General features: G+C 39.0%; 1 protein-coding gene across 1 annotated transcript in view; it reads right to left on the reverse strand.

The window, feature by feature from the left end:
* The window catches only part of TNS3 (tensin 3), a 588,043-nt gene that overhangs the window by 10,948 nt on the left and 551,348 nt on the right, over positions 1-25,747 (reverse strand). The window contains exons 25-29 of the mRNA XM_053714333.1: positions 12,988-13,119; positions 9,543-9,638; positions 8,086-8,163; positions 6,930-7,007; positions 4,360-4,528 (exon numbers count right to left, since the gene is read on the reverse strand). Of these exons, the coding sequence (XP_053570308.1) occupies positions 4,360-4,528; positions 6,930-7,007; positions 8,086-8,163; positions 9,543-9,638; positions 12,988-13,119 (553 nt within the window). The remainder of the gene's footprint in view (positions 1-4,359; positions 4,529-6,929; positions 7,008-8,085; positions 8,164-9,542; positions 9,639-12,987; positions 13,120-25,747) is intronic.

The following is a 25,747-nucleotide window of genomic DNA, read 5'->3' on the forward strand; positions in this document are numbered from 1 at the left end:
CCATGCACTGCGCTATGGAAGGAAGAGGAACGGAATGAAGTATCCGACAAGAGTCTAGAAGTTTTGTTTTTCTGGCCTCTGTCAGAAAAATCCTCATTTCTAAGGAGTCTATTATTGTCCCCAAGAAGGGAACCCTTGTTGACGGAGATAGAGAACTCTTTTCCACGTTCACTTTCCATCCGTGAGATCTGAGAAAGGCCAGGACAATGTCCGTGTGAGCCTTTGCTTGAGGAAGGGACGACGCTTGAATCAGAATGTCGTCCAAGTAAGGTACTACAGCAATGCCCCTTGGTCTTAGCACAGCTAGAAGGGACCCTAGTACCTTTGTGAAAATCCTTGGAGCAGTGGCTAATCCGAAAGGAAGCGCCACGAACTGGTAATGCTTGTCCAGGAATGCGAACCTTAGGAACCGATGATGTTCCTTGTGGATAGGAATATGTAGATACGCATCCTTTAAATCCACCGTGGTCATGAATTGACCTTCCTGGATGGAAGGAAGAATTGTTCGAATGGTTTCCATTTTGAACGATGGAACCTTGAGAAACTTGTTTAAGATCTTGAGATCTAAGATTGGTCTGAACGTTCCCTCTTTTTTGGGAACTATGAACAGATTGGAGTAGAACCCCATCCCTTGTTCTCCTAATGGAACAGGATGAATCACTCCCATTTTTAACAGGTCTTCTACACAACGTAAGAATGCCTGTCTTTTTATGTGGTCTGAAGACAACTGAGACCTGTGGAACCTCCCCCTTGGGGGAAGCCCCTTGAATTCCAGAAGATAACCTTGGGAGACTATTTCTAGCGCCCAAGGATCCAGAACATCTCTTGCCCAAGCCCGAGCGAAGAGAGAGAGTCTGCCCCCCACCAGATCCGGTCCCGGATCGGGGGCCAACATTTCATGCTGTCTTGGTAGCAGTGGCAGGTTTCTTGGCCTGCTTTCCCTTGTTCCAGCCTTGCATTGGTCTCCAAGCTGGCTTGGCTTGAGAAGTATTACCCTCTTGCTTAGAGGACGTAGCACTTTGGGCTGGTCCGTTTCTACGAAAGGGACGAAAATTAGGTTTATTTTTGGCCTTGAAAGGCCGATCCTGAGGAAGGGCATGGCCCTTACCCCCAGTGATATCAGAGATAATCTCTTTCAAGTCAGGGCCAAACAGCGTTTTCCCCTTGAAAGGAATGTTAAGTAGCTTGTTCTTGGAAGACGCATCAGCTGACCAAGATTTCAACCAAAGCGCTCTGCGCGCCACAATAGCAAACCCAGAATTCTTAGCCGCTAACCTAGCCAATTGCAAAGTGGCGTCTAGGGTGAAAGAATTAGCCAATTTGAGAGCATTGATTCTGTCCATAATCTCCTCATAAGGAGGAGAATCACTATCGACCGCCTTTACCAGCTCATCGAACCAGAAACACGCGGCTGTAGCGACAGGGACAATGCATGAAATTGGTTGTAGAAGGTAACCCTGCTGAACAAACATCTTTTTAAGTAAACCTTCTAATTTTTTATCCATAGGATCTTTGAAAGCACAACTATCTTCTATGGGTATAGTGGTGCGTTTGTTTAAAGTGGAAACCGCTCCCTCGACCTTGGGGACTGTCTGCCATAAGTCCTTTCTGGGGTCGACCATAGGAAACAATTTTTTAAATATGGGGGGAGGGACGAAAGGAATACCGGGCCTTTCCCATTCTTTATTTACAATGTCCGCCACCCGCTTGGGTATAGGAAAAGCTTCTGGGAGCCCCGGGACCTCTAGGAACTTGTCCATTTTACATAGTTTCTCTGGGATGACCAACTTGTCACAATCATCCAGAGTGGATAATACCTCCTTAAGCAGAATGCGGAGATGTTCCAACTTAAATTTAAACGTAATCACATCAGGTTCAGCTTGTTGAGAAATGTTCCCTGAATCAGTAATTTCTCCCTCAGACAAAACCTCCCTGGCCCCATCAGACTGGTTTAGGGGCCCTTCAGAACCATTATTATCAGCGTCGTCATGCTCTTCAGTATCTAAAACAGAGCAGTCGCGCTTACGCTGATAAGTGTGCATTTTGGCTAAAATGTTTTTGACAGAATTATCCATTACAGCCGTTAATTGTTGCATAGTAAGGAGTATTGGCGCGCTAGATGTACTAGGGGCCTCCTGAGTGGGCAAGACTCGTGTAGACGAAGGAGGGAATGATGCAGTACCATGCTTACTCCCCTCACTTGAGGAATCATCTTGGGCATCATTGTCATTGTCACATAAATCACATTTATTTAAATGAGAAGGAACTCTGGCTTCCCCACATTCAGAACACAGTCTATCTGGTAGTTCAGACATGTTAAACAGGCTTAAACTTGATAACAAAGTACAAAAAACGTTTTAAAATAAAACCGTTACTGTCACTTTAAATTTTAAACTGAACACACTTTATTACTGCAATTGCGAAAAAATATGAAGGAATTGTTCAAAATTCACCAAAATTTCACCACAGTGTCTTAAAGCCTTAAAAGTATTGCACACCAAATTTGGAAGCTTTAACCCTTAAAATAACGGAACCGGAGCCGTTTTTAACTTTAACCCCTTTACAGTCCCTGGTATCTGCTTTGCTGAGACCCAACCAAGCCCAAAGGGGAATACGATACCAAATGACGCCTTCAGAAAGTCTTTTCTATGTATCAGAGCTCCTCACACATGCGACTGCATGTCATGCCTCTCAAAAACAAGTGCGCAACACCGGCGCGAAAATGAGGCTCTGCCTATGATTTGGGAAAGCCCCTAAAGAGAAAGGTGTCTAAAAAAGTGCCTGCCGATATAATCTTATCAAAATACCCAGATTAAATGATTCCTCAAGGCTAAATATGTGTTAATAATGAATCGATTTAGCCCAGAAAAAGTCTACAGTCTTAATAAGCCCTTGTGAAGCCCTTATTTACAATCTTAATAAACATGGCTTACCGGATCCCATAGGGAAAATGACAGCTTCCAGCATTACATCGTCTTGTTAGAATGTGTCATACCTCAAGCAGCAAGAGACTGCTCACTGTTCCCCCAACTGAAGTTAATTCCTCTCAACAGTCCTGTGTGGAACAGCCATGGATTTTAGTAACGGTTGCTAAAATCATTTTCCTCATACAAACAGAAATCTTCATCTCTTTTCTGTTTCTGAGTAAATAGTACATACCAGCACTATTTTAAAATAAACTCTTGATTGAATAATAAAAACTACAGTTAAACACTAAAAAACTCTAAGCCATCTCAGTGGAGATGTTGCCTGTACAACGGCAAAGAGAATGACTGGGGTAGGCGGAGCCTAGGAGGGATCATGTGACCAGCTTTGCTGGGCTCTTTGCCATTTCCTGTTGGGGAAGAGAATATCCCACAAGTAAGGATGACGCCGTGGACAGGACACACCTATGTTGGAGAAATTGCATGCTCTTTCTGAATGATGAAACAAATTGGGGTTCATGTCCCTTTAATGATGGGTCAGATATTTTGGGGTTTCTGGATTCCTTTTGAAGTCAGAAACACAGTAGGGAGCACAACACTCAACCTTTCAATGTTTTTTTGCTGTAGTGTGCAAGTTGCTTCTGGGTCTCTGCTCACCCTCCAATGTTGCATATAGAACAAAAAGCAACAGCACCACTTTCTTTAAAATGGACCAGAGGCCCTTGTATTTAGGTGTTACATGCAAATAAATAGCAACGTTTCAGGAACAACAAGCCCTTAATCATGCTTTTCCCTTTTGAAGTCAGTTGAATCATATAACGTTTTCTCAGAACAGCACAGCATTTAATGGCACAGTGTACTAATGATTTTTATATGTAGTGGTTACAAATTGTCCAAATAAAACTTTTAAAACAGTCTGTTTCCTTTACACATAATAATCACTGCCTGTAATTACACAATTTATGGTTACACTGATAAAAGAGAATGCATTTCTTAATGACCACTTAGTTTGGTAAATAAATGGACAACAGTTTTATTTTTCCACAGTAATCAATATAAAATATTTAAAATAATACAAGGTTTCTTAACTATTTTGAAAGGCCCAAAATAATGGATATAGAATTAGATTATTGCCCCAGTTTTTAGCGGCATCTTTTCATTGGTGGCCTAGTCTTCAGTAGTGAAAGCAGTCTGGATAATATTTTCCAAATTCTGATAAAACAAATTGACACCTTTCTGAGTTTCTGAGGGGTCCCCTCAATCTCGTCACACCCTTGGCAATATCATTTTCCAAATATCATCATATAATGGGGTTGGATTGTAGGGAATACCCGTTTCTACTCTTTATGATCCAGTGTGTAGTTACTCAATTGTGGATTTTGACCCAAGAATTAACGATACCAAGTAATGGTAATAATACAGCACGTTTACTTACTTGCGTTGATTGTCTGTTAATGTGATTCCTTGAGCAGACACCTTGAAGTGTACCACAGTTGAGATAGGGGGTGGATCTTGTACTTGAGTAATGCTCAAAGCTTTCTGCACTGCCTGATATCCCGTCAACGACTCCATGTCCACCGAATTGAGATACCAAACATTGCATGCTGCAGGAAACACATGACTAAATTCAATTATTTTACACATGATTGTTACAATCACTTATGTTTTCAAGAACACTATTTTCATCAAATCCAAAGACTATTCTAAAAAGATAGAGGACGTAGGAAAATATTATTAAAAGAAATAAGTAACACAGTTGAATTAGAAGAGCAATGTAACTGTTGAGTAAATGTTCAGAGCCGTTACTGTTTCTATTAAAAAAATATGCAATTTTTTTTATTTTAAATCTCACTGTAAAGGGACAGTAAATAAAAAATGATTAGTTATGAGTAATGAGACGACGTTGCAATATGCTTTCCTTGTTTATTTTGTCCCCTTCTCATGTAATTTAGCTCTAACAATTATGTATTTTATCTTTCTCACAACTTGCTAACTTCTCGAGGCTAGCTCTTCTACACATTTGTGCCTAATTGGCTTTAACTAATAACAGCTGCAAAACAATGAACTTTATACTAACAGTATGACCTAGTTGTTGGCAGACTAAAAACCAAATTAGATCCTCCCAATAAAGTAAATGATGGGTGAAGTGTGGCTATTAACCCCTTAATGACCACAATGTACCCTGTATGTCACTGGTCGTTAAGGGTTTTTTTCAGGACATAATAGCACAAGTCTAGCAAGAACACGCTATTAATGCCCTCCCTCCAGAAGGCTTTGTGGAATAGAGCAGTCTTAACGCTGGTGGCAAGACCGCGCTATAAAACAATCAAGTCCCAAAAAAAGGCCAGCGACATACAGGGTACATCGCTGGTCCTTAAGGGGTTAAATAACAATTGCAGTAAAAATTATGTAAATTTGTTTTAAAAATGTTTAGACCTGGCTGATATGATATTTTATAGCAACAACAGAAATGTCTTGTAATGACCAGGTCTTTACTGTCCAATTAAAGGGACACTGAACACAATTTTTTTCTTTTGTGGTTCAGATAGAGAATGCAATTTTAAGCAACTTTCTAATTTACTCCTATTATCAATTTTTCTTCGTTCTCTTGCTATCTTTATTTGAAAAAGAAGGCATCTAAGCTTTTTTTTTGGTTCAGGCCTCTGGATAGCACTTTTTTTTATTGGTGGATTAATTTATCCACCAATCAGTAAGAACAACCCAGTTTGTTCACCAAAAATGGGCCGGCATTTAAACTTACATTCTTGCATTTCAAATAAAGATACCAAGAGAATGAAGAATATTTGATAAAAGGAGTAAATTAGAAAGTTGCTTAAAATTTCATACTCTATTTGAATCACAAAAGAAAAAATTTGGGTTCAGTGTCCCTTTAGCATGATTTCCCTCATGATGGACACATTTCAAATCTATGGATGCAGCAAATTAATATTTTAAATATCATAAACCGACAGTCTAGTCAAAATTAAACTTTCATGATTCAGATAGGGCATGTCATAATAAACAACTTTACAATTTACTTTAATCAGCAAATTAGTTTTTTTCTCTTGGTATTCTTTGTTAAAAGCTAAACCTAGGTAGGCTCAGATGCTAATTTCTAAGCCCTTTAAGGCCGCCTCTTATCTGAGTGAATTTTGACAGTTTCTCACAACAAGAGAGAACTAGTTCATGTGTGCCATATAGATAACATTGCACTCACTCCTGTGGAGTCATTTATCAGTCCCCACTAATTGGCTTAAAAAGAACTGAAATATGAGTCTTAGTTACATGGTAATCAGACTTAAAAGGATATTAATATAACTGTGTTGGTTATGCAAAACTGGGGGATGGGTAATAAAGAGATTATCTATTTTATAACAATAACAATTTTGGAGTTGACTGTCCCTTTAAGTAAGGTTGCAGAGAACACAGTTTGCTGTTCTTTCATCCAGGAGGCTCTTGAGTTGTGCCCACCTTGTCTGCCCACCCACAAGTCCCCAAAGATCTGATGTGACAGATGGTAGATAAGACTGAAGTTATAAACCGTTTCAGAGATAAGAGTTACTATACATATGAGGAAGAAATAAAAAAAGGTGTTGCATGGCAGGGATAAATAACTAAAAGCAAAATAAAGCCTGAACCAATTGTACACTTTGTTCATTGACGAGCACAATTTTAGCTATAAATACTTGTGCTACAGAATTTATATGTTTATCTTTACTCATCTGTGTAAAGTTACACAAATATGGTATTTAAACAAGAGAAGTTCCATATGTTTCTGTGTACACACAATAAATGAATATAATGAAACTTGTATGTACTTAAGTGACATGTTTGACTTGTATGAAGAGCACAAGTAGAACAAATGCTTCGGATTATAATAAAATACATTTATTTTGAGCAATTCAAAAGATCTGCGTTCTAAAAATCTCCCAGTGCCTAGTACTTCTACAACAGTTAGGCATTCTGGGTAGTGACAAGCAAATATGGTTCTTAAGCTTCACTTGCCTGCCCCTTGCTTCAGAAGTTCAGCAGCAGAGTTTGCAGCTGTCTGTGGAGCTGTCTCTGCAATCTCGTCCAATGGATCTAAAAAAAATATATAAGAAAAGTCTAATATTAAAACCAATATAGGGTTCATGCAGTAAACACTTTGAACTATCAAAGGGAAATGGTACTTTTTTTCTGCCTGAAACGTGGACTTTCCAGTCCTTAAAACTAAAACAGCACAAAAGGCTTCACAAGCCCTTGCCACATACAGTATGGGTGTCCCTAATTTGCAGTTTATCATTTCTGCCAAAGCCAAACAATGGGAACGCTGTTAATACAATGGCATAACCTTGTCATCTCCAGACTTAAAGAGACACTAAATTCAACATTAAACTTTCATGATTCAGAAAGGGCACACAATTTTAAACAACTTTCTAATTCGCCCTTCATTATCTAAATGTGCACAATCTTTTTATACGCATACTTTCTGAGGCACCAGCTTCTACTGAGCATGTGAAAGAATTCACAGAATATATGTATATGCATTTTGTAATTGGCTTATGACGGTCACATGATGCATTGGAAAGGAAAATGTAACCAACTTTGAAAATTATAAGAAAAACAATCAATTACTCATTTGAAATTCAGACTAAGTGCATTTGCATTGTCTTTTATTTATGCATTTATTGATTCTGCAATTCTGCTATGTTTAGTGGTCCTGATTGACTCCTAACAAATAAGGAAACTGGTGGAGTTTGGCAATTGAAAAACAATTGCAGCAAACAGCGTTTTAATCTATTCTAATATAGTTTACACTCCGATTATGTTATTCTTTTGCAATACTGTACCTTAAAAAAAAAACATTACTGTAAATATTTGTCTTTGAAATGTTAAAAAACACAGAGGGTACAGTTGCCTACATAATTTTCTACTACCACTCAATAAATGAGTGCTTATGGAAATAGTTTTTTTTAATTTGAATTTTAATTTAATTTAAATGACAGACAAAGGATATTACTACTAAATCATAAAATAAAATACTGGTAGCACGTTATTAATAGGAAACACATAATCAGTTTTTAAACAACCATACTGATTTCTAAGCATTTTTTCTTTTAAACCAATGACAGCTTGAAAAGTATACACAATCTAAAGTAGTATTGTAACGTATGCATACCTTTGTCAGGGATGAGTAATTTACAAGGCAATGCCAGTGGAGTAATGGAATGCTGATAAACCAAAGCTGTCAAACTCCCTGTGGTTAAAAAAGCAACATAAATAATAGATAAGAATTCCAGCAGAACATTAATAATGAGAAGAAAAACATTCCCCAGAGCATTAAAAGCATGCAACTTATTTTTTTTAATTTTTTTTAACATGGCATGAATTGTCTGTAAATATTGAGGATAAATAGTATGTGTTGGTATAATTTCCATAATATATTTAAAGGGACATGAAAGCCAAAATTAAACTTTCATGATTCATATAGAACATACAACTCTAAGACACTTTTAAATAAATACTTTGTTCTCCTGGTGTTCTTTGTTCAAACGCATATGTACATATCTTCAGCAGCAGCAATGGAATACTGGGAGCTAGATGGTAAATGGTGGCTGCATACATTTCTCTCTTGTCAATAACTCGCCAGATTTGTTCAATTAGGTCCCAGTAATGCATTGCTGCTCTAGACTATAGGGTCGATTTATCATGCTCTGACGCCCCTGTCTGCTCGCTGCCGGAATTCAGCATTGCACAAGAGCAAACACGCGCAGGAGCTGTCAATCTCCCCGGTCAGATGAGACTGGTGAGATTGAAATTTGCCACCTAAGAGGGGTGAAGAGGTTAGGGAAGCAGCAGTCTGATGACCGCTGCTTCATAAATACAGGGGGGGGGGGCGAAGACTTTGATAAATTGACCCCTATGTGTTTAATCCTTGAGCAGCAATATAGTAATAATAAAATACTTTAACACGTAAGAAAAGTTTCTTTTTTATAATTTGTGTCTTTTTAAACTTAGCATTTATTTTTATTAAAGTGTTATTTATGAATATAAATGTCCCTTAGCTTTTATACACTGAAAATACACAATCTTCTTCTGTAAACAGTAAAACATTTAAGGCCTCAGCTGCCTCTATAGTTTTCCCCTTCACTCTAAGTCTGTTCTTGTGCTCTGGGTTATAGAAAAACTCAGCATAAATAGATATTTAATCTTGAAAATAAAATGTTCTTTTTAGATAGGAAACTTTATTTCTAAACAAATGTATTTGTTCCCTATGTGATTATCACCTCCAAAAAAAGTATATGCTCCATTTACTAACCGTATCCTCATATGGAGCAGAATAGAGTGCTTTTATTTTATTCATTTTTTTACACTAGAATGTCCCTTTAAGATTAGCCTTAAAATGTCTTAAAATTGCATTTGCAAAGTGAAACCCTAATAGACCACAGAAATATTGTACAGTTACTTCATTCTTAGGAGGAAAAACACCACAGCCACACAACAACAATCTTGTTTTTTTTTAATACACAAAAGGATGAGATTTTTTTTCCAATCAAGGCTTAATATACTTGTCCAATGAAATGACGACAATGGTTTGTTTTATTATTAGTTTTCATTGCGGTTATTAATATTTACCAAAGTAAGGTTCATTTGGACATCCCTTCAATCTTACTCCCTTGTGAACGCATTCAATCAAGAAATGCCTGACAAGCTCATTTGTCAGATCTCCAACTGTAAAGAGAAAAAGAGACCAGATGTAATTACATCATTCATGCGGGTGCATAAACTGCATGATTTGCAAAAGAAAAAAAAAGGCTTTAAAGAGACAGTATACACTCATTTTCATATAACTGCATGTAATAGACGCTACTATAAAGAATAAGATGCACAGATACCGATATAAAAATCCAGTATAAAGCTGTTTAAAAACTTACTTAGAAGCTCAGTTTAGCTCTGTTGAAAAGGCAGCTGGAAAGCCCACTGCAAGTGGGAAATAACACACTCGACACTCCCCCCTCCCCCCTTCTTTTGCATATGAAAAGACTTTACACAAACAGGAGCAAGCTGGAGTAGGTATACGTCGGTATTCTCATAAAACTTTGGGGCTTGGTTAGGAGTCTGAAAATCAGAGCAATTTTATTTAAAAATATGGAAAACTATACATTTAAAAAAAAAAAACTTTATGGGCTATATAAATAAATCATCTACAAAACATTTATGCAAAGAAAAAATGAGTGTATAATGTCCCTTTAAGTTAATGTAATTTCTGTATATGTTGAGCAAATATCAGGAAAGGCTATTTTCTGAGTAACGTTCACATGGTTTTGAAATATAGCAGTTCAGAGATCCATCTTTTGAAAACATTCCTGAATATACACGGAATCATTTGCCAGTTAGAAGCCATTGGTAAATGAGCTGGTGCATTAAAGTGATGGTAAACTCTTCCCTTTATAAAAACAGATCCGGAACGTTAGTGATATTTTAAATGTTTAATTCATTAGTTGTAATGAAGATGCGCTATAACTTACATTTTAATGTAGATATAATCTAGATAATTCACCGCACACTGCACTGTGAGCTAACGGCTTGAACTGTTCTCCAATCAGCGCTGATTGGACAACAATTTGAATTTCAATTTGAAGTGGGCGATGGAGCGAGGGGTACAGTATTTGAATTTCATTTCTATATTAAAAAGTAAGTGATAGCGAATCTAAATTACAGCTGATGAATTAAACTCCATCTAAAATATCACTAACATTGCAGATCTGTTTTTATAAAGGGGAGAGTTTACCATCACTTTAATATGAGCACTGCCTGTTAATAACTGTGCAGAACTGCTCTATATACAGGTAAGTCAAAGGTACATTCAACTAAACATGTTATCTTTTATCATGCACTTTTATTAGCACTTTTACCTGCTTTTCCTGTACTTTAACTCTGAACATAGTTTCCACTTGCTGCCCAAACACCCAGAAAGGTTGGAGTGCATTCCATGGAATGCAAAACCCTGGTACTTTTACATGCTGCACAGTGATTGGCTAATAAGTACATAAGCTTGTTTATATCTGTACCTAATTAGACATCACAAAAGAGGTAAGATAAAGCCATCTTTGGCAGTTTTTTATGGCCCTCAGACCATTCTTTTTTTAAATATAAATCCACATTGAACAAATGGGAGCAAGAGAATAAAATAATTGTAGTTCTAAGTTCAGTATTATGTAGTGCAGCTCCCAAAGTGGATTTTTGACAAGAATGATCATAACATGTTCCCTGAAAAAGTAGATCATTTAGACTATAGCAGTTAACAGTTGAGGAGCTATAACTACAGTATCTTGACTGTCAAGGCTGTGAACTAGTAATGAATCCTTGAGGTCTTTTGAGACTTGAATTAAAGGGACATAAAACCCCAAACATTTTCTTTCTTGATTCAGATAGAGCATATAATTTTAAACAACTTTCTAATTTAATTATATTATCATTTTTCTTTGTTTTCTTGTTATCCTTTGTTGAAAAGCAGACATGTACGTTCAGGAGTGTGCACGTGTGCAGCACTATATGGCTGCAGTTTTGCAACAATTTTATACATTAGCAAGAGCACTAGATGGCAGCACTATTTACTGTCATGTGCAGCTCCAGACGTGCACACTACCTATCTAGATAACTCTTCAACAAAGAATAACAATTGAACAATGCAAATTTGATAATAGAAGTACATTGAAAACTTTTTTAAAATATTCTCTATCTGAATCATGAAAGAACAATGTTGTGTTTCATGTCCCTTTAAGAGGATTCAACCTTAGTACAGTGGAGTGGGAGTCCATCTTAAAATGCTTGTTTAAAAACCTGAGTGCTAAGACTGCTCTCCAAGTCCCTCCTTTGTAATAAATAAAACCGCTGCTGTCTTTGTATAATAGCAACCTAAAAGGGACAGTAAACATTCAGTTACGTAACATAAATACGTAAGGACATTTTCCATAACATACTATTTACTGTCCCTTTAAAGGGACATGAAAGTCAAAAATAAAAACTTTCATGATTCAGTTACAACATGTCATTTTAAACAAATTTACTTTGTTCTTAAGAGCCGCAATGCACTACTGGGGATAGCTGGTGATCCGTAGCCACTTATATGCCTCATTAAATTGGCTCACCTGATGTGTTAAGCTAGCTGCCAGTAATGCAGTGCTGCTACTGAGCCTAACTAGGGCTGCTATTTGACAAATGATAGCAAGAGAACAAGGATAGTTTAATAAAAGAAGTCAATTGGAAAGTTGTTTAAAATGACATGCACCGTCTTAATCATGAAAGTTACATTTTGACTTTATTGTCCCTTTAAAGCATACGATTAAAACTTACTAGGTTTGATGAAAGATAGAGGTAAAAAAAAAAAGTACTCCCACATTTAGAAGTCAACAGACCTAAAAGTTCTCCAAATTGCGTCATTTTGAAGATATTATAAATGTATATTTGAGTCAGTCTGCCGTGCAATGCATTTACAGGCCAGTGGTACCATGCACTGAGATCTATGCTTACACATTGCATGGGTCTCATCCTATTTACCCCAATAGGCTCCCTTCTTTCATATAATGAAGTGTACTGAGGTTCAGTGATACAGCACCTGTTTGCACTTTGTAATAAGATATGAAATATTTAATAACGGTCTTAAGGCAAATATCAGCTACAGTGCAAACAGCCCAAGATAAAATTGAAGTTACCACCTGTTGATGGAAACGGCAAACAAGAATAAAAAAATAAATTATAAACCGTGGACAAATGTATTTTTTTGCTAGATTTCCTCAGTCGTCACATCCCACTGTAAAGAACCAGCACAAGATGCTACACTCGGGACTTGCAAGGAAGCGTGCAAATGGTATGTGCAGGCAGTCACTTTATTTCCCTCCTCAGGTTAAGGAAGTTTACTATGAAATCTTTTTTTTTTTCTCCATGCAGATGACAGAGCTGTTCATGTAATATTTTCTAGTCAGCGTTTTACAATTATCCTGCATAACTTTCAAGTGATATAGCATACAGGTAACACATCCCTTTAAACATCTACTTAAATAAATGACGGCTAGCTTACCTTTTTTGTTGAGCTGTAAAACTGAAGGAGGCGGCGTTGCAACTTTCATAGCTAAGCCATATGCTCCTCTGAATGAATGGCTGTCTCGAACAATGAAAGAACCTGGTTCCTTGTCCTTCAGAACAGCAATAGCTGAAATGCAACAGGAAATAAGATATTGCACCAATTTAGAATAAAAACAAACTATGCTGTAATTATTTTATGCTATAAAATAGTAAATGGAAAGGGACATTCCAATAAAAAATTACAAAATAACGGAAATGGTTTAAGCACATAGGTAGTCCAACTCATGAGCCAAAAGCACTGCAGCTCTCAAGCACAAAACAGACAGTGATTGGCTGACCGTGTGACTACTGCTACTGATTGGCTCACCTGCCTTTTCTGTTCAGGAGCTACAATGATTGTAGCGCCCAGTTGCGACGTTATCTATGTTTTTAACCCCTTTCTAGGGTCATTAATGCCAACGTGACATTTCTTAAAGGGACATGAAACTCAATTTATTTCTTTTACATGATTCACATAGAGCATACGTTTAAATAACTTTCCAATTTACTTCTATTATCTCATTTGTTTCATTCTCTTGGTATCCTTTGTTCAAACTAAAATCTAGGTAGGTTCAGGAGCTGGGAGCTAGCTGCTGATTGGTGGCTGCACATATATGCCTCTTGTCATTGGCTTACTGATGTGTTCAGCTAGCTCCCAGTAGTCCATTGTTGCTTCTTCAATAAAAAGATAACAAGAGAATAAAGCAAAATTGATAATAAAAGTTGGAAAGTTGATTAAAATTGTATGCTTCATCTGAATCATGATATCCCTTTAAAAAATAAGAGTACATCATTTTTGCATGGAAACATAAATTATGCTTACCTGATAATTTAATTTCCCTCGTGGTGAGGAGAGTCCACTGCTTCATTCATTACTTGTGGAAAATAAGAACCTGGTCCCCAGGAGGAGGTAAAGACACCCCAGCCAAAGGCTTAAATACCTCCCCCCACTTCCCTCATCCCCCAGTTATTCTGCCAAGGGAACAAGGAACAGTAGGAGAAATATCAGGGTATAAATGGTGCCAGAAAAACAAAAAATAACTTTAGGTCCGCCTACCGGAGAACGGATGGGTACAGTGGACTCTCCTCCCCACGATGGAAATGAAATTATCAGGTAAGCATAATTTATGTTTTCCTTTTAAAGGGAAGGAGAGTCCACTGCTTCATTCATCACTTGTCGGAACAAATACCCAAGCTCTAGAGGACACTGAATTAAGAAAAACGAAAGGGTAAACGAGGCGGACCCTATACTGAGGGCACCACAGCCTGCAGAACCTTTCTCCCAAAAGCTGCTTCCGCCGAAGCAAAAACGTCAAATTTGTAGAATTTTGCTAAAGTATGTAAGGATGACCAGGTTGCCACCTTACAAATCTGCTCCATAGAAGCCTCATTCTTAAAGGCCCAAGAAGAGGCCACAACTCTAGTCAAGTGAGCCGTAATCCTCTGAGGAGGCTTGTGTCCCGCTGTCTCATAAGCCAGATGGATCATACTCCTCAACCAAAAAGATAGAGAAGTTGCAGAGGCCGTCTGCCCCCTGCACCTTCCAGAATACACAACGAATAAGGACGACGTCTGTCTGAACTCCTTTGTGGCTTAAAGATAAAACTTTAAGTTCCGAACCACATCCAGATTATGAAGTAACCTCTTTTTCAAAGAGGATGGGCCAGGAAACAAGGAAGGAACCACTATTTCCTGGTTAATGTTACAACTCGACACTACCTTGGGAAGAAATCCCAAACCGGTTCGTAGAACGGCTTTGTCAGCATGAAAAACCAAGTAAGGAGGCTCAAATTGTAAGGCCGCCAACTCAGAGTCTCTGTGTGCCGATGCAATAGCCAATAACAACAGGACCTTCCATGAGAGAATTTTAATGTCAAACGGAACCCTCTGCAAGACCTTAAGCACCAAGTTTAAGTTCCAGGGAGGAGCCTGATTTTTGAAAACTGGTCTAATCATAGCCAGAGCCTGAACAAAGGACAATGTCAGGAAGCTCCGCATAGCTTCCTATGCAACATTACCAATAAAAAAACTAATGGCAAAGACACTTATCCAGACCATCCTGGAGAAAGGCCAAAATCCTGGATACCTTGACCTTATGCCATGGGTATCCTCTTTCCTTACACCAGGACAAGTAGGTCCTCCACACCTTGTGTCTAGTGACCGGCTTCCTGGCCTGGACGAGAGCGTCAATCACTCTCTCCGAAAAACCTCTTTTGGCTAAGACTAGGCATTCAATCGCCAAGCAGTCAGCCTCAGAGAATCGAGATTTTGATGTAGAAAAGGACCTCAAACTAGCAGTTACAAGGTAGCTTCCACAGCGGATATGACGACATTGCCACTAGATCCGCAAACCACGTCGTACGCGGCCACGACGGAGCAATCAGAATAGCCAAAGCTTGCTCCTGCTTGATGCGGGCTACTACTCGAGGTAGAAGAGGCAACGGTGGAAATATGTAGGGTTAGGCTGAAGTCACAGGGTACCGCCAAGGCGTCTATCAGTTCCACCCAGGGATCCCTAGATTGCGACCCATATCTGGGTAGCTTGCAATTGAGTCTGGACGCCATGAGATCTATTTCCAGCATCCCTCATCTGTTGCAGATCTCCGCAAACATCTCGGGGCGGAGAGACCATTCCCCTGGATGAAATGGTTGTCTGTTTAGAAAATCCACTTCCCAGTTATCCACACCAGGAATGTGGATCGCTGAGAGCTAACAATTGTGAGTCTCTGCCCATTCCAGAATTCAAGATACTTCCCTCATTTCTAGGGAGCTTCTCGTCCCCCCCTGGTGGTTTATGTAAGCCACCAAGGTGATGTTGTCCAATTGGAATCTGATGAATTGGGATGACCCCAGAGGGTAGACTCAATACCTCTCGAGTCCATCTGCCTTGTGCCCTTCTGGCACCCCAAACAGCTCCCCATCCTGATAGACTTGCATCTGTGGTTACTATCTCCCAGGATGGTCTCAGGAAGGAAGTCCCCTGGGACAACTAGCCCGGCCGGGTGCACCAAGACAGGGACTCCCTCACTGGTCTGTCCAGAGATATCTGTTGGGACAAATCTGAATGATCACCGTTCCATTGTCTCAACATGCACAGCTGCAGAGATCTGAGATGAAACCTGGCGAATAGTATGACATCTATGCTGGATACCATGAGCCCGATTACCTCCATACACCTGGCCAAAGATGTCCTGGAGGATGGCTGCAGGGCTAGACAGTTGGATGCAAGCTTTCAACGTCTCTGGTCTGTCAGAAATATCTTCATTGCAGAAGAATCTAGTATCGTACCCATGAACTCCACCCTGTTGCTGGGGACCAATGAACTCTTTCCTTTGTTTATCTTCCACCCATGGGACCGAAGTAGCAGGAGGAGAGCTCTCGAATGATCCTCCGCCAGACTGTAGGATGGAGCCTGGACCAGGATATCGTCTAGATACAGAGCCACTGCAATTCCTCTGGCTCTCGCTACTGCGAGAAGAGCTCCCAGAAGCTTTGTAAAGAATCTTGGGGCTGTCGCCAGACCAAACGGAAGGGCTACAAACTGGAAGTGCTGGTCCAGGAAGGGGAACCTTAGAAATTTTAAGTGATCCTTGTGGATTGGGTCATGAAGGTAAGCATCCTTCAGGTCTATAGTCGTCATGAATTGCCCCTCCTGAAACAGGGGAAAAATTGACCTGATCGTCTCCATCTTGAACGATGGGACTGACAAAAACTTGTTTAGGGCCTTTAGGTCCAGAATTGGACAAAACGTGCCCTGCTCTTTTGGGACCACGAAACGGTTTGAATAATACCCCAGACCTCTTTCTGCTGGAGGAACTGGGACGATTACCCCAAGAGAGATCCCTCACACATCCCAGGAAGGAGTCTCTCTTTTCTGGTTTCGAAGAGATGTTTGACAGGAGGAACCTGCCTCTGGGCGGATACGATTTGAAACCTATCCTGTATCCCTGGGCGATGACCTCCAGGATGCAAGGGTCTGTAACGTCTGCCCTCCAGGCCCCTGCAAAAAGAGATAGTCTTCCCCCTACCTGGTTCAATGACGGGTCAGGGACTGCCCCTTCATGCCGACTTTGACTTGGCGGGCTTCTTGTTCTGCTTGGACTTATTCCAAGAGTTTGCTGGCTTCCAAGATCCCTTGGATTGCTCAGATTTTGCCGAACGGCTGCTGGCGCTGAGACTTGTGCACGAAAGGGACGAAAAGTATATCCCTTAGGCTTGGCTTTCTTATCCTGAGGTAAGAAGGCGCCCTTTCCACCTGTTACAGTAGATTTGATAGAATCCATGCCCGGGCCAAACAAAACCTTACCCTTGAATGGTAGTGAAAGCAAGCAAGACTTAGACGTCATGTCAGCAGACCACGATTTTAGCCACAGAGCCCTGCGAGCTAAAACAGAAAACCCTGACGTCTTAGCATTCAGGCGAATAATCTGCATGTTAGCATCACAAATGAACGAATGCACTACCCTTAAGGCTTTGATTCAATCCAAAATCTACTCGAGGGGGGTCTCCACCTTGACCATTGCTGATAATGCGTCACACCAATAGGTAGCCGCACCAGCCACCGCAGCGACAGCTGCAGCCGGTTGGAACACGAACACCATCAGTTGGAACATTTTCCGCAACATGAACTGCTCCATTGGTTCCTTAAAAGAGGAGCTATCCTCACGCAGAATGGTCGTTCTCTTAGCGAGCGTGGAGATAGCACCATCCACCTTAGGGACGGTTCCCCACAATTCAAGCTGCGCGTCTGGAACGGGGAAAGCTTCTTAAAAGAAGACGAGGGAGAAAAGGCCAAACCTAGTTTCTCCCATTCATTATTAATAATGTTCGCCATTTTGATAAGAACCGGGAAGGCCTGAGGCACTACCCTATCCTCGTAAAACCCTATCCAGTTTAGGGATAGAAGGTTCCTCCGGTAGTTTTGGTTCCGGAACCTCTAGCGTAGCAAGCACGTCCTTCAGCAGGAAAACGCAAATGCTCCATCTTAAATTTGAAATCAGGTTCTTCCGCAGACGGAAGCCTAGAAGTAGCCGATTCCGTCTCAGAAGCGGCATCCTCTGATAAGTCGGAATTGTCCTCCTCCGCGGATAATCTGTCCGTAATATCCAGCAGAGTCTAAGACCCCTGAGACGGATAGCAGAACTGTACCTTCCGCTTAGTAGGACGAGGCATCGCATTTATGGCCGCAGAAATCGCAGTCTGCAATTGATCGGCGAAGTCTGGAGGCCAAAGGGCCCCTCCCGCGGGAGGGTTAGTAGTGCCCTGGGGAACTGCTTCTGTAATCGGAGATGCTTGTAGGGAACGCACCTTGCGGGACGGAGAACCCTCAGAGGTGGACGGCTCAGTTGTACTAAATACTTTATTCTTTTTAGAAGTAGTAATATTGTCATAACATGTGGAACAGAGCTGTAACGGCGGTTCCACCGGAACCTCCTCACAGTATACACAGTTAGTAGTTTTAGATAAGGAAGGAGTATCCTCCAACATAGAGTCCTCCATAGCTTGCGCCATTATTACGGACTTGATTATGGATTAAATGGCACCTTTATATCCCAATGGCCAGGGCACTCACCACCTCCTATGAACCGGACTACAAGAAACAGCTTTCGTCTCCTCCGAACACAGGTTGAGAAAGAGGAAGTTACTGAGGCCACACCTGGTCACAAGGACCACCCCTGCCCTGAGCGAGAGAAGCTCCAAAAAGCCCGCCTCAATCTCTCTCTAACTGTTCCACATTGACAGAACCTCACCTCACACAAGTGCAGCAAAAAACACAATAAACATTATTATGTATAGTACAATCCCCCCTGTCCAATAACCCCCTTCCGAGGGTATTACCCTAGATTCTATACAGATAAAAGGAGTCACACTGTGACCCTGTCTTCTTGCGTTATCACATATATACATATAATGAAACAATCTTATCAGAATCAACGCTGTGGAACAGGAACACGGCCCTTCAAGTGTGACAGGTTAGTAGCGTCACTCCTGACATGAACTTGAGAGAATAAAAGCAGGCAGCGAAACTCGTCAACGCTGCTTGCTTAAGGAGCTGTTAATATGAGTTAGAATGGTTTCGCAGAAGAACTCCCCCTTCATCTCCGGACTAACTTTCACCCATGCTCCCACTGAGAGGCTGACAGGACTATTTAAAACTCCAGTCCCATTGCGAAGAGTACTACCCTTCATAAGAGACTACTCCGAATCTTCCGACACTTCTCTGTCAACCTCCTGTGATGAAAGGCAAAGAATGACTGGGGGATGAGGGAAGTGGGGGAGGTTTTTAAGCCTTTGGCTGGGGTGTCTTTGCCTCCTCCTGGTGGCCAGGTTCTTATTTCCCACAAGTGATGAATGAAGCAGTGGACTCTTCTCCCCTGGAAAGTGTCCCTTTAATAAATCTATATGAATTAAATTTAAATTGCAATGCTATATACTATACTTAGCTCTTAATTTACTAAACACAATGGATTAAAGTGGAAATATGAAATGGCCTAATTACTCGCTGTGCAATTTGGTGTGTGCCACAAAGAACTGCTGATTCTGAGCAGGAAACCCAGCCAATCACCAACCGTGTTTAGCTCGGATGCTTATGGTTCCCTTTGCAAGGGTTAAACAGAGAGTTCCACGGCATTATAATTCGAGTATTTAATTTTTCTACTATGTCTCTTTAAAACTAATACAAATTTTGAGGGATTTTAAAAGCTCTATCCTACTGTGTCTAATATGTACAGAATAGCAATATTATAAGAAAAATATATTCTACTGTTGCATTACATTCACAAACATCAAAACACAGTTTTGCAGAAATTACTACTTGTTGATAACCTACTTAAGAAAAAAATGTCATAGTATTCTTAAACATGTATAAGCAAGTACGAATCTCCACAAACAAATCCACTGAAGAGAGAATGTGAATTTTTTTGGCCAGTATGGGCATGTTCGGAAGAACGAATAAATTGTATTTTTACTACACTTGTTTTTCTGTCAACTGAAAACACGTTCAAGATCATAGCAGTTCAATTTCTCTTCGGAGACTATGACAATATAATTATAGGACATTTTAGATATTCTTAAGCTAATAATGCATTTTGCCAGCTAAATGACGGCAAATATTAACCATGAATAATTATGTAATGTATTGAATGTACAAGGCACTACAAAAACAGCCGCAGGACAGGAAACTATCATTTTATTTGACACAAGGATTAGAAGTGCAGCAAAAAAAAAAAAAAGTATGGTTTTCCTTTTAAACTGATTTGTTCTAATTCAGAATTAGAGGTGGCAATTATCCAGCACAAAATACTGAAAGAACTGTAGGTGACTGGTGGTAGGTGAGGTCCCACAACAGCATTCCCTTAGGCCCAGCCTTACATATTTTTCATAACTGAGCAGTGATTTTATCCCCTTGTCTGCCAGTAACACACACAGATAATTTAAATGCCTTTGAATTTCAATAGCACATACAGACAGAAATACTTTTACACCCCCCCCTGGTTCCAAGTAAAAACACAGAGTATTCATTTTACCCCATTAACTACACATAACACCCACAGAGTAGTGGTATAACATCCAAAAAATTACAGAGACATAGGAGCGCCACCCAGTGGGGGCTTAGGTGTGCTGGTCCAAATGTTGGGCACAAACCGAATATTAATGTTAATGTATGATGACCAAAAAACAACACATAGTTTCAACACATAGTTGTTAGGTGAAAAATATAGCTGAGAGGATAAACGTCTATAGAAGACAATAAAGAATATATCAAAGCATATGATATGTATAAAATACTATTTTAATCCAAAGGATGTGTAGAGCAATATTGCTGGGTCTGTATAGCAACTTACCAGAATTAAACACAATCTAATGTTGAATATTTTAAAAAAATTATTTTGAGAAAACAATGAAAAACATATATGACAAATAATATAGATGACAATGATTGACAATAATAAGTCTGAGCTCAGATAAAGGGGCATCCCATATAGAGAGCAACAATATAGTCCCAAAAACCTATACAGTCAGAAAAAGGTTAAGGTTAAGATAGAAAATCCAAAGCCTTTTCTGACTTGTCCATATTTTTTTTTTATTGAAATTGCACTAAATGTTTATTTGTCAAGAAATGGAAACATAAGTAAAAATGATTTTTTTTCTCAGTTGTCTTGGCTCATCCTAGTAGTACTCACCAACAAAGATCACAAGCTAGTATAGGTAAGAAAAAGCAAATAAAATAAAGATATAATATTTAGGGGAAATTTTAATCCAATAAAGAACGGAGAACGTCTCTCCAGAATTAGATTTCAGCCAGAGGCATGTACAGCCAGTTTGTAGTGTTTAAAGGGACAGTCTACACCAGATTTTGTATTGTTTTAAAAGATAGATAATCCCTTTATTACCCATTCCCCAGTTTTGCATAACCAACACTATTATATTAATACACTTTTAACCTCTGTGATTATCTTGTATCTAAGCCTCTGCAAACTGCCCCTTTGTTTCAGTTCTTTTGACAGACTTGCAGTTTAGCCAATCAGTGCCTGCTCCCAGATAACTTCACGTGCACGAGCATAGTGTTATCTATATGAAATACGTGAACTAACACCCTCTAGTGGTGAAAAACTGTTAAAATGCATTCTGAAAAGAGGTGGCCTTCAAGGTCTAAGAAATTAGCATATGAACCTCCTAGGTTAAGCTTTCAACTAAGAATACCAAGAGAACAAAGCAAAATTGGTGATAAAAGTAAATTGGAAAATTGTTTAAAATTACATGCTCTATCTGAATCATGAAAGTTTATTTTGGCCTAGACTGTCCCTTTAAGATAATATGGGGAGAATGCCACACTGCTGCTTTACATAAGTTCTTAGGAGAAATGTATGCTACAGCTGCCATTGTAGAATAAGTCTACTTCCACTGATATACTTAGCCGGTGATAATCAAACAGTCCATCTGGAGGTTATAATCTTTGTAAGAAAACTGCCTTTACGACGTACTTTAAGAGTTTGCCTCCTTTCTTTTATCTAAGCAATACAGATGTGAAGACATTAAGCCACAACAAATTGTATAGTCATATCCCCTTTAATGGCCTTTTATCAGGACAACATCCTGGAAGCAGATACCTTGAGCAGCATGAAAATTTAGAAACCACTGCAATTTAGGTTCTGGACAAAAAAAAATGACCTTATCTCAATAGAACCAAAGTGAGTAGCAGTATAGAACTTGTAACCCAGCTACTCATCTTGCTGAAGTAGCAGTAAAAAGAAATACTGTCTTTAGGTAAAGATCCCAAAGGGATGCTTGCTGTAATGGTTTAAAAGGAGAAACCATAAAAGCTTTTAAGACTAGAGGAAAGTCCCATGAGGCACTAAAAATTGTACTTAGGCTGAATATCGGCCACTTCTTAAAATCAGCTAAATAGCTATTAGGTCCACATAGCTCCAGTAATGGCAGATAATGCAGACGCCTGTATTCAAAGGGACTAGACACAGTATAAATGTATGCTATATGGCCGTGAGTAAATGTGCAACACACAAAGATCTGGATTTGCTTTATTACACATATAAAAAAAAGTCTAAAAGGGACATAAAAATCTATAAAGTAAATGTTTTATGTGTTTAACTATTGGAAAGGGAGGACTTTATCCTTTGTGGGTCAGTAACGCAAACAAATACATGTTCTATGAATTAGAGTACGTAATTTCTCTGCTTTAGAATACCCCTTTAACGCAATATTACAACTAATAACTCACCTCTCAAAACACCTATAGACATTTTTCTAATCTACACACTACATCTTTAAATAAATATGCAAAGAGAAGGTTACCAATGGCACTACTGGTGTAAAAGAGACCTGCCTGGTTTGGTATCTAGCTGGCTGGAATAGCCTTATATCTAGATGGCCTATTAATGCGGCTAAATATGGGTGCTGTGTGTAAATCCTTGAATTTATACTACCAAAAGAAGAAAGTATACACAGAAATAGCACTCCCAGGTCACATAGAAATGATAAGAGTAAATTAAATGTAGTCCAACGATGGAATGTGGGGAGACAGAAACTTAACTAAAATTAAAATATAACTTTTATTGGGGTTTATAGATAAAACATAGGAAAAAATAGAATTTTAAAATTACTCTCAAGCTTCGACTGTAGTCAAATAAAATAGTGTGGCAATAATACGTGTACAAAAAAGGAAACAAGAAATACTCTTAGGTTAGGTTTATCTGTTAGAATTTAAGCTTGCTTCTCCAATGTGATCAGAGAAAAAGAACTATTCGTTATATTACTGAATAGAGCGTGAATACAGGTCCAAGACAAACTATATTTATCAAAAATGGTTAATCTAGACCACTCAGGTATTGAAGAATTCTACACCTTAGTATATTAAGTGGATGATATCCACTTCTGTTAGCTATGATAAACACTTGGTCCTTTGTAAATTACTGATTATCACAGTTTGTGTAGCAACCTACTAAGAAAAGTTGTATGGCTCATATACTGTCCACACAATTATTTTATACCACGGCTATTGTAAAAATCATTGGTATGATCATATTTATTTATTAGCTATAGGTACAGTAAGTGTTGGCTGCCTAGATTATACGTCATTTAGTCACCATACAAGTTGTGAGTATTAAAGGTATTGTCTTGGCTCAATTGCACTAGCAAGTTTGTACAGCGTGAGTTAATAATTTATGTATCTAAAATTACACCTTAGTAATAGGTCATTGACTAGAGGTGTATTCGTAATTACAAGTGGTGTTTCGATACACTTATTCTTTCTGATCAGAGCAGGGGTGATACTATATCCGTATGGTTATATAAGAGCAAAAGTCCCGTTGAGCATGTATTCACTTTGTTTCAACTGAGACTGGGTGCCTTAATAGTTGCAGGTGTTACTATGTATTTAAATTCTAATATGCGTTAAATAACTATATTGATGATATCTGTCTAAATGGTTGTAGTGAGTCACTGACTTCGTAGCCTTTATTGATATCAGTGCCTGTGTGACATGAAGCACTTTGCGGTACCTTATATAAAGTAAAACTAAAATGCCGTTTTATTATTACTTGAGCGGCTAAATGCAAATAATTGGAGAATTAACCGCAACGCGGCTGTTGTCTGGAACCTGCCTTGTCACGGCGTTAATAACACTTGTGCAACAATAGAGGCCACTGAATTTAAACTAGATGGAAAAGACTGAAGTTGTAAAATGTAACTTCGTTAACAGTTTAGCCGATTTGTTTAAGATACGCTGGGTACTAATTCGTAGTTATACTTGACACTTAAATGGAGTGTCAAATCTATAAGAAATGCACCATGCTATATTGTGCTTTTGTGCAATTGGTTAAATTTTTGTGCTGGTTACTTGTTCCAGTTGTAATCTATCAAGTGAGATTTAGTGCGGTTGCACCGCTTGCATCATTGCTAAACAAGTAATAGATGTACCTCTTGCACTTGTGCTTGCTTACGGTATAGGGTTAAAGGTAATACCATCGGCTTACCATTGCATGCTGGTTAGTCAAAAGAATATATAATTTAGTGGGTGTGACTTGTCTTTCAACACACTGTTGTTTGACATTAATAACCGACGGACTCCCTGCACTGAAACTATGTCGGCAATTCACTTCTTACTGCATTGAATGTTGTGTGTGCACTTGCTAGTGATTGAAATATTGAATGTGCTACCCGGCGAAACATGTTAGGGACGCTAGGGCAATGGTGAGGAGTCCTAGGAGCTCCTGTGTTTTTAGTAAGCCTTAAGCTTTCGAACTCATTACTGTAGTCTTTTCAGGCACTAGTCCAGAATGCATTTATAACTGTTCACATATATGCAATAGCCATATCTGGCATAGTGTACAATAATTGGCATTATTTACTCTATATTTAAATACTAAGTATCTAGGTATGTCAGAATGCTCTTTCTCACAGGCAATTCCTGACCACACCGGGTAGCACATTCAATATTTCAATCACTAGCAAGTGCACACACAACATTCAATGCAGTAAGAAGTGAATTGCCGACATAGTTTCAGTGCAGGGAGTCCGTCGGTTATTAATGTCAAACAACAGTGTGTTGAAAGACAAGTCACACCCACTAAATTATATATTCTTTTGACTAACCAGCATGCAGTGGTAAGCCGATGGTATTACCTTTAACCCTATACCGTAAGCAAGCACAAGTGCAAGAGGTACATCTATTACTTGTTTAGCAATGATGCAAGCGGTGCAACCGCACTAAATCTCACTTGATAGATTACAACTGGAACAAGTAACCAGCACAAAAATTTAACCAATTGCACAAAAGCACAATATAGCATGGTGCATTTCTTATAGATTTGACACTCCATTTAAGTGTCAAGTATAACTACGAATTAGTACCCAGCGTATCTTAAACAAATCGGCTAAACTGTTAACGAAGTTACATTTTACAACTTCAGTCTTTTCCATCTAGTTTAAATTCAGTGGCCTCTATTGTTGCACAAGTGTTATTAACGCCGTGACAAGGCAGGTTCCAGACAACAGCCGCGTTGCGGTTAATTCTCCAATTATTTGCATTTAGCCGCTCAAGTAATAATAAAACGGCATTTTAGTTTTACTTTATATAAGGTACCGCAAAGTGCTTCATGTCACACAGGCACTGATATCAATAAAGGCTACGAAGTCAGTGACTCACTACAACCATTTAGACAGATATCATCAATATAGTTATTTAACGCATATTAGAA

Source organism: Bombina bombina, chromosome 5 (assembly GCF_027579735.1).
Source record: "Bombina bombina isolate aBomBom1 chromosome 5, aBomBom1.pri, whole genome shotgun sequence".
Lineage (NCBI taxonomy): Eukaryota > Metazoa > Chordata > Amphibia > Anura > Bombinatoridae > Bombina > Bombina bombina.